Raw genomic sequence first — 9399 nt, forward strand, 5'->3', positions numbered from 1 at the left:
GAGTGTCCTTCCACATTGCCGGGGCCGTTACCGTCACAAGCCAGGCACGGGGCTCAGGACAGCAGCTGCAGTGCTGCCTGCCCTCATGGCGTCCAGGGCATCCGCGTGGAGCGTGGCTCCGCCTGCAGGGAGCATGGGGCCCACAGAAGACAGGCAGCAGGGCACACAGCCTTGGATCGCAGGGCAGAATCGTGTGTGTGGCCCTGTGGCCAAAGCTGTGGAAGAACCACACCCGAGTAGTGGAGCCATGGAGAGAAGGGCCGTGTGAGCGTGACGTGAGCGCGAAGAACACCCCGTGGCCATTACCCTGGGAGATGGGAGGTCTGGGGTGTGGTGTTTTTTTTTTTTTTTTTTTTAATTTTTTAAATTTATTTATTCATTTATTTTAATTTGACCAGAGAGAGAGGGAAAGTGAGAAAGCAAGCCACCAGGTCTGGGATTCGAACCACGGTCAGCAACGTGGGAGTGTCCAGTGCCTTAACCACCACACCACCTGCTGGTCCCAGGGTGTGGGTTTTGTTTTTAATTTCTGGAGGAAAAATGAATTATGCCATGAGAGGTACACATGGCTGTGCGAGTGCAGAGGAGGGAAAGTTCCTGTCGACTTAGTTAGTGGATGGTGATTTTAAATTTAGTTATAATTCGGGGGTACTTTAGTCATGAAAGATTGGAAAACCAGTTCTAAAAATACTTCATCGTACTGATACTTATTTTCAGAGAGAATATGATTGAATAGCTAATGTTGGAGTATGTATTGCCAAAGAACTGTACGATGAAAAGCCCCATAAGACCAGATTGTTGAAAAGCAGCCGTCTTTGGAGACCAGAAATTAGCATAAGATGAATCTGGTAATTGAACTGATTTCGTGATTCAAGTAACTAGGAAGCCTGTTTTCAGAATAGATAAGAGAGGATAGCATTCAAAGACCCCTTACAAAGAGTGAGAAGGGCAGAGTCTATGTTCAGAAGAACCACGAGCTTATTGCAGCTTTTGGTAAGACTCTAGTGTGGGGAACCAGCAGATGACGTAATGGTTACCTCGCTGGACTCCCACGTAGTCCACCGCAGTTCGAGTCCCAGACCCAGCGGCTTAAAACCCATGCCAGGCACATGTGTTTGTGTGCCCAAAATCCTGAGAGGAGAATGAAGGAGAAGGGATCGCAGCATGGCTATCTGCCCCCCCCCCCCCCCGGGGTGATTTCTTGCTTTCTGTCTCTGTCTCTCCGGTGAGCGCATGTGCCCAATAGCAGAAATCTTTCGGGGGAAAAAAAGAGATTCTAGCATGGAGCAGGAAGATTGAGAGCACATTCGAACCAGGCCTGGCCACCTCCTTTCATTCCCCTTTAACAAGAACCCTGGGCCCTGCCCCCTGTGGCCCTGCTGGGTGACACATTAGCCACTGGGAGAGGGTACTCCAGAGGGGTCAGCGCCAAGCTAGACAGAAGCTGGAGAAGCACAAGCCTTCGGCCTGGTGGAGCCTTGGGATGCAGAAAGGGCAGCACAGGACCAGCAGTTAGCGTAATGGCTATTTCGCTGGACTTCCATGTAGTCGATTGTGGTTCGAGTCCTGGATCCAGTGCTTAGCATGCCCAAGATCCCAAGAGGAGAATGGAGGAGAAGGGATTGCGGCATGGCCATCCACCCTGGGGGGTGATGTCTCGCTTTCTGTCTGTCTGTCTGTCTCTGTCTTTCTGGCAAGCGCACGTGCCCTATAGCAAAAACCTCTCCAAAAAAGGAAAGAAAAATGTGGATTCTGAGAGCAAAATGATACCTTTTTTTTTTTCTTTACTTTTGATATTTCTTAACTATACTATTGATAAAACAATAGAAAAACTCTTTACCACCACTTCCTTGTATAAAGGGAAAGTGAACAAAGAGGCTCCTAAAATTAAATGGGCTCACTGAAGTTTTCCGTGGCTGACCCACGTTGAGAGGTTCCAGGTTCATGTCGAGACCTCCCTGGAACCTCAGGCTTGCTGAGGCCAGAGAGGGATTGAGGCACCCGCATCTTCTTGCAGGTAGCTGTTTCTCTCTCGCTTGCTTTCTTTGTTTCACTTGCTTATGGAAAAAATAAATAAATAATATAAATTGTGGGGCTGAGAGGTGGCATGGTGGTTAAAGATACTGGACACCCACATGGCTGACTGCAGTTTTAAGTCCTGGACCTGGCAACTTGCTTTCTCACTCTCCCTTTTTCTCTGCCTCTATCTGGTTAAATTAAAAAAAAATAATAAGTGAAATTAAATAAGTAATTCTTTTTTAAAAACAGATATGTATAAATTGTATGTGTGGATGTGTGTTTGACTAGTGACAGCACCTTCAGGAATAGATAAGTGGAATTTAAAGTTTGTGAACTAATGTAGAGCACATGAAATGATCAGAAATTAATTTTCTATTTCAGGATGTTCTTTGATAAAGCGATATTAGCTTCAGAAGGCACAAGGCATTCAAAAGAGGAAAGAATAACAGAAAAAGAAAGAATAACAGAAATCCTGGTTAGGTTCAGGTGACAATAAAACACTGAAATCTTAAGTTAGTTTGATTTTGAAATGTTGCAGCTTGAGTCTGAGGCAAGTCCCTAAAGAGTTGTTGTGATGTATTTTTACAGCAAAACCATGTGTTCTCATTAACATCCCTTACTTCCCAGCCGCCTTCCTGCAGGACAAGCTCAGCTCTAGAACGTTTGAAAATTCACTGGTGGAGCTTTAGACCTTTATCCAGAAGGTGCAACCCGTGCGTTAATTTTTGCACACTTCTTTCACCCCCAAATCCCAGGGACAGGCGGGCATCTAGGTGACCTCCACACCCTCGAACCATCCTTTGGTTGCCCACAGAGCTGCTTTCTCTAGGAGAGAGGCTCAGAGAAGTCGGGATGAGCTTGACCACGGTCCCCGGGTAAGAGCGTCCTGGCCCCTGCACTTAGAGCTGCTTTTCTTGAGCCCTGCCCCTGCCCCAGGCCCGTTGGCCTTCACAGCCCTCATCGCTCATCATGGTTAAACCTCTGTGCAGACTGCTGTTACCCCACCTTGCAGATGCTCACCAGGCTTGGACGAGGCAGAGTCGAGGTCAGGCCTGCTAGCCCAGGACCGAGCAGCCATAGTCATCCGGGCCCCTGTCTTCAGCACAGCGCCTTACACAGCGAGGCACAGAGAGGGTGGTCAGTCCTGGGCAGCGAGTGAAGCTGTTGAGCAGATCTCAGCAGCCAGAAGAGTGCTCCTTGCACCTGGCTCGGGCAGTGTAAAGGACAGTGATGTTTGCTTAGCAAGAGTAGTTTAGGAATCGGGGTGCCAGATGGTGGGGCGGTTGTAACACAGCCCTGCAAGGTCGACCCACACAAAAGGTTCCAGGTTGTACCCGGAGACCTCCCTGGACGCACCAGGTGTGTGTGCGCCCGTGAACCCGGATGGGCTGTGGTGCAAGGGCTGCTGCTGGGCGCTTCCCCTCGGCCCCTCGCTCATGGAAAAGATAAACTTCTCAAGATGTATGTCTATATATACAAAAGTAATTCTCCCCTCAAAAACTAAAAGTGAGGCCAAGAGTGATGGCATGTGCCTATACTCCTGCTCAGGAGGTCAAGGCAGGAGGGTTATGAGTTCGAGGCCAGGCTGGGCACCATCGTGAGTGCTTGTTTCCCACTTCCTTTCTGAGCTCATCAGCAACAGTCTAGCTTTTTTGGTCGGAGCTGCTTGGGCTGGGCAGACAGGGTGAGGCCTAGGAAGGGGTCTGCTGCTGCTTTATCTCTGGACAGTGTTCTAGAAAGCTCTGTGTCCCCTGAAGAAGGCACCAGGGAAGGTTTTGTTGGCATGCAAATGTAGTTTTGTTGTAGGGCTGTAGCACCTGTGCTCATAGCGAGAGAGGGAGGGTAAGAAATCATCCCTCATGGGGCACGGCCACGTGGGAGTCTCTTCTCCATTCTCCTTTCGGGATTTTGGGCACACACATACACCTGATGTGATTTTCAAGCTGCCGGGTCCAGGTCTCGACCACGCAGTCCGCTCTGTGGGATCCAGCCGCCTTAATCTCCATGCCACCTGCTGGTCCCAAATCCTGTCTTTTTTGAATCCTTTCTGGATGTGTACAGCCTCTCTATCCAGACCCAGGCACGCTCGGCCTGGCCCGTTCGCTCTCCCCCCAGCCCCTAGTCTCTCCCTACCCTGACAAGCCTCCCCACAGGGTTGCAGCATGGCCATCCCCTCTGGGGGGTGATTTCTCAGTTTTTCTCTCTGTGTCTGTCTCAAGAGATCACGAGGCCTATAGCAAAAAATATCTTTAAAAAAAACTAACCATACTCTCCCTATATGATCAGCGATCACACTTCTTGGTATTTACCCATGTGAGCTGAAGACACTCCCACACCGAAGCGTGCACGCAGATGCTTACAACTGCTTGAGTCATTGTTGCCCAGACCTGGAGGTGGCCCTGATGCCCTTCCATGGGTGGATGCATAAATAAATTGTGGTACATCCAGACAAGTATGATTCAGTGCTAGAAAGAAACACGCAGTCAGGCCATGAAAAGACAAGGAGGATCCCTAAGAGTCTGAAAAGACCTATTCCGGCTGCTGTCACAGTAGACATTGATTGCTCACAGTTAGAGACGGGGAAGTTCAAGATCAAGGCGCCCAGATGGGGTGTCTGGCAAGGACCTGGTTCCTGTTTCACAAATGGTGCCCACCATGTACCCTCACACAGCGGGAGGGCGGTACACTTCCCTGGGGCCTCTTCCCTGAGGGCACCGATCCCCTCATGACCTAGTCCCCTCCCAGCGGCCCCACGCCTGGACGCTGTCACGCTGGGGGTTCACAGGCACTGGGATCATAGCAGCTGCAGGCCCAGCTATGAGGTGCGTGTGATCGTCGGGCAGGTCCCGCAGAATGTGCAGCACCAGGAGTGGGCCCTGATGTAAACCACGAGCTCTGAGTGGTCCAGGAGGTGCCGGCGCGGGCCGTCGGCCATCGCGAGCTTACCCTTCTCCTGTGGGAGGTTGACAGTGGGCACCTGTGCAGGTGTCGGGCAGTGGGCGTGTGGAGAAGCTCTGTATTTCCTTCTCAGCTGAGCTGTGGAATAAAGCTACTCAGTAGTCTTATTTTTCTTAATTATTTATTTAATTTTTTAAATTTATCATAAGAGCTTTTTGCTATAGGGCACATGCACTCACCAGAGACAGGAAGTGAGAAATCACCCCCCCAGGGGGAATCACCATGCCACAGTTCCTTCTCCTCCATTCTCTTCTTGGGATCTTGGGCATGTACACACACATGCCCGGTGTGAATGTCAAGCCTCTGGGTCCGGGACTTGAACCACTGTCAGCCACGTGGGAGTCCAGTGACATAACCATTACACTATCTGCTAGTCCCAGTTGTTGTTATTACTAATTTGCTATAGGGCATGTGCACTCACCAGAGAGAGAGAAAGCAAGCCACCAGGTCCAGGGCTTCAGCCATGGTTGCCATGTGGGAGTCCAGCACCTTAACCACCGTGCCACTACTGGCCCCCTCAAAAGTCTAAAAAGAGAGAGAGAGAGACTAGGACTTCAATCCTAGACTTTTTCATAGTTTAACAGATCCTTTTTTTTTTTTTTTTTTTTTTTTAAGAGGTTTTTGCTATAGGGCGTGTGCACCCGCCAGAAAGACAGAGAGAGACGGAGAGAGAGAAAGTGAGAATTCACCCCTCAGGGAGGATGGCCACGCCTCAGTCCCTTCTCCTCCATTCTCCTCTCGGGATTTGGGCACGCACGCACATGCGCCTGGCTTGATTTTTAAGCCACTGGGTCCGGGATTCAAACCGTGGTCGACCACATGGAAGTCCAGCAACATAGCCGTGATGTCAACTGCTGGTCCCCGGATACCTTTTATTTTTAAAGTTTATTTTTTCCATGAGAGATGGGAGTGAGGGTGCACCCCTGTAGGTTGTTACGTCACATTTCAGCCCCAGCCAGCCAGGATTATGGGTGTGCACACAGGCCTGGCATGGACAGGGAGACTTCAGGACACGAACCCAGGACCTTCCCGTGGGGCTCACTGCAGTACCATGCACCACCAGGGCCGGCCAGTTTGGCTGATATCTTCCTCTGGAAATACTGGTCACTGTCACTGGGTTGCCCTGAAGGTGACGAGACTTCAAGTAAGCAATAACATTTCCGTCTCCGCCACAGGTCTGTGAACTGCAGTGTGTTGACGCTGGTCTCTCTTCTTTCCTTCCAGGACAACCCTCCATATGACAAGGGGGCCTTCAGAATCGAAATCAACTTTCCAGCAGAGTACCCATTCAAACCACCGAAGATCACATTTAAAACAAAGATCTATCACCCGAACATCGATGAAAAGGGGCAGGTCTGTCTGCCAGTAATTAGTGCTGAAAACTGGAAGCCAGCCACCAAAACCGACCAAGGTAAGGCACGCTCCTGTGTCTTCCCCAGGTGGGCCCTCCTGGGTTTGCTGCTGCAGAGCAGGGGCTCGTGTCACATCAGGCATGTGGGAGTCCAAGAAATCCTCCCTTATTGATTCAAGTGCATGGGGAAGCCCTGCCGAGGTCCCACCAGTCACTACCCACCAGGACTGGCCCATTTCAGTGAGCCGATGACCGTACAGGGGCGGGAAAGGCCTTCCGTGCACAGCGAGGGCGAAGGATCGTGAGAAGGGATGGGAATCTGGTGCTTGAGGTGGCCTCACACTGCCTTAGTACCTGAACTCAGACTTGAGGGAAGCAGGGAGGTTGGAGGGGGCCTGGATGGAAGAAGAGCATGAGCCCCAGCCCAGTGGCTCGGCCTCCACAGGAGTGGAGGCCTGGGCTCCCTGGGGCTGGGTGTGGCTTGGTGTCTGGACACGTGCTCGTTTTTCTGGGCAGAGTTCTAGATTCAGTACTGCGGTTGCCCTTCTTGTCCCTAGTCCATAATTAGTTTGTGAAGGACTGTGTCTAGCTTTTATTTAATTCTAGACTGCTTTGAGGTTCTACTCTCATGTTTTTGGTGTCTTTTCTGTAAGTAAGTAACTGAACCGGTTAAAGCGAGTGGTCTTAGGTAAAAGAGAGCGGATGGGCATTGGGGCGGCCGCAGAGGTTTTCAGTGACTCAGATGGTCATTCTGGAAGATGGAGCTGAAAGCCTTTCACACAAAAATGCGAGCCTTGCTCGTCAGAAATAATCCCTGTGAGGGACCAGCAGTTAGCATAATGGCTATGTTGCTGGACTCCCATGTCGTCGACTGCAGTTCACGTCCCAGGCCCGGTGGCTTAAAACTCATGCCGGGCGCGTGTGCGTGCGTGCCCAAGATCCCGAGAAGAGAACGGAGGAGAAGGGATTGCAGCGTGGCCATCTCCCCTGGAGGGTGATTTCTCGCTTTTTGTCTCTGTCTCTCTCTGTCTGTCTGGCACGCGCACGTGCTCTATAGCAAAAACCTCTCCAAAAAAGAAAGAAAGAAAGAATCCCTGTGAAGGCGTCCGTAGGTCTTTGGCGTAGAGCTTTGGCGTAGAGCGGAGCAGGTGTTAAACCTTCGTTCAGATACCGGGATCTCCAGCGGGCGTGATACTTGGGCTTATGCAAGCTTGACACACTTGTGCTTAGTGCTCACGGCCTGCCTTTTCCTGCACAAACCCCTAGCTGCCTGTCAGCCATCACTAGTCAGAGCATCCTGTCAGCCCGTGTTCACATACCCCAAGTTCTTGCCGCCTGGGTCTCTCTAAGTCCCATGCCTCTGCCCCCATCAGCAGAGTCTGGGGTCTGCTCCTCACCCGAGGATAGAGGAGTCTGGCAGGAGATGGTGCAGGCCCCTTGCCGCCTCTCCCTGGGGCTGGCTGCGGGAAGGGCTGTGGCTGATTATTCCTGGTTTTAGCCTCAGACGTAGCTGAAACGTTCTCCAGTCTTGGCTGTGGCTGCTGCTGTTCAGAGAGCCAGAAAAACAGAAAGCCTGGGGCAGCTTTTTATTCTTTGGTGAATGTACTTGTCAGCTTGGAATTCGTGTTGTAGTAACTGTTATGGGGCAAGCACGTGCTGGAGGGGAGAGAGGGAGGGTAAGAGAGTAAGACAGCACCCTCACGGGCATAACACCCCGCAGCTCCTTCTCCACTCTCCTCCCAGCGTTTCCAGCACCTGTACACACGTACCTGACATATATAAATTACTAATTTGTTTTCACTTGACTGGGAAAATTCGAACTGCTTCACAAATTGACGTGTCTTGCACAGGGGCCAAGCTCGTTGTCTCTGTATCGTTCCAATTTTAGCATACGTGCTGCCGAAGCAAGCACCTGACATGTTTCTCAAGTCACTGGGCCCGGGATTCAAACCGTGCAGTCAGTCATGTGGGATCCGGCTGCCTTCCCCGCCACTGGCTGCTTCCCATCGTTGGGATATTTTTTTTAAGAGTGATTTTTACTATAGGTACATGCGCTCCACAGAGACAGAAATCACCCTCGGGGAATGGCCAGGCAGCAATCCCTTCTCCTCCGTTCCCCCTCAGGATGTTGGGCATGCACACACACGCACCTGGCGTGGTTTTTAAGCCGCCGGGTCTGGAACCCGAACCACAGTTGACTATGTGCGAGTCCGGCGACGTAACCATTGCCCCATCTGCTGGTCCCATCCTTGGGATTTGTTGTTGTTGTTGCTATTTTTAAGGCCAGATTTTGGTATGGGTGCTAACCTTTGTGCAGTGATGGGCAGGATTGCGGACTTGGGATTCATGACAGTTTGGAGTTGCTACATAACTGTTGTGTGGATTCTTTGCGGCATGGCCTTGATCCCATTCACTGTGTATGGGGACCTCAGAATGTTTGTGGGAAAACGCAATAGAAGAGGCTGGCCCTATAGCCTGCTGGTTAAGGAAGCTGTATCCCATGGCCAGCCATAGTTCAACTCAAGTCCCTGCCCTGGCAGCTTGAAAAACATTCCAGGTTGTTCATACATGCCCCAAATTCCAGCAGGACAGAGAGATGGGGAAGGGATTGCGGCTTGACCATGCCCTTTGGGGATGCTATCTCCCTGTCTCTCTGTCTAGCAAGCACATGCTCTTAGAGAGAGGGAAATGGAGTCAAAGTATCAGTTTCTTTTGGTACAAAACATTTTGAAATCCATGCATAGTTTAAAAAACAAAAAAGCTTTTTTTTTTTTTTTTTTTGAGAGTTTTGTTTTGCTATAGGGCGTGTGCGCTCACCAGACAGAGAGACAGAAAGTGAGAAATCACTCCCCCCAGGGGGGATGGCCACGCCGTAATCCCTTCTCCTCCATTCTCCTCTCGGGATCTTGGGCACGCACGCACACGCGCCCAGTGTGAGTTTAAGCCACTAGGTCCGGGACTCGAACCACGGTTGACTACGTGGGAGTCCAGTGACATAGCCATTACGCCATCTGCTGGTCCCAAAAAACATGCATTTTCTATGGCCTTTTTTTTTTTTTTTTTGGAGAGAT

The 9399-nt window shown here is 50.8% G+C and overlaps 1 protein-coding gene and 1 non-coding gene across 2 annotated transcripts in view; one reads left to right on the forward strand and one right to left on the reverse strand.

Annotated features, from left to right (window-relative positions):
- Nucleotides 1-9399, forward strand: part of UBE2L3 (ubiquitin conjugating enzyme E2 L3) — a 41719-nt gene that overhangs the window by 19018 nt on the left and 13302 nt on the right. Inside the window, exon 2 of the mRNA XM_014586827.2 lies at nt 6202-6388. Within this exon, the coding sequence (XP_014442313.1) occupies nt 6202-6388 (187 nt within the window). The remainder of the gene's footprint in view (nt 1-6201; nt 6389-9399) is intronic.
- Nucleotides 8138-8240, reverse strand: LOC114007341 (U6 spliceosomal RNA). The gene has a single exon (XR_003548978.1). It is a non-coding gene; the product is annotated as a U6 spliceosomal RNA (small nuclear RNA).

The sequence above is a fragment of the Tupaia chinensis genome, unplaced genomic scaffold (genome assembly GCF_000334495.1).
Source record: "Tupaia chinensis unplaced genomic scaffold, TupChi_1.0 Scaffold000024_1, whole genome shotgun sequence".
Taxonomy (NCBI): Eukaryota; Metazoa; Chordata; class Mammalia; order Scandentia; family Tupaiidae; genus Tupaia; species Tupaia belangeri.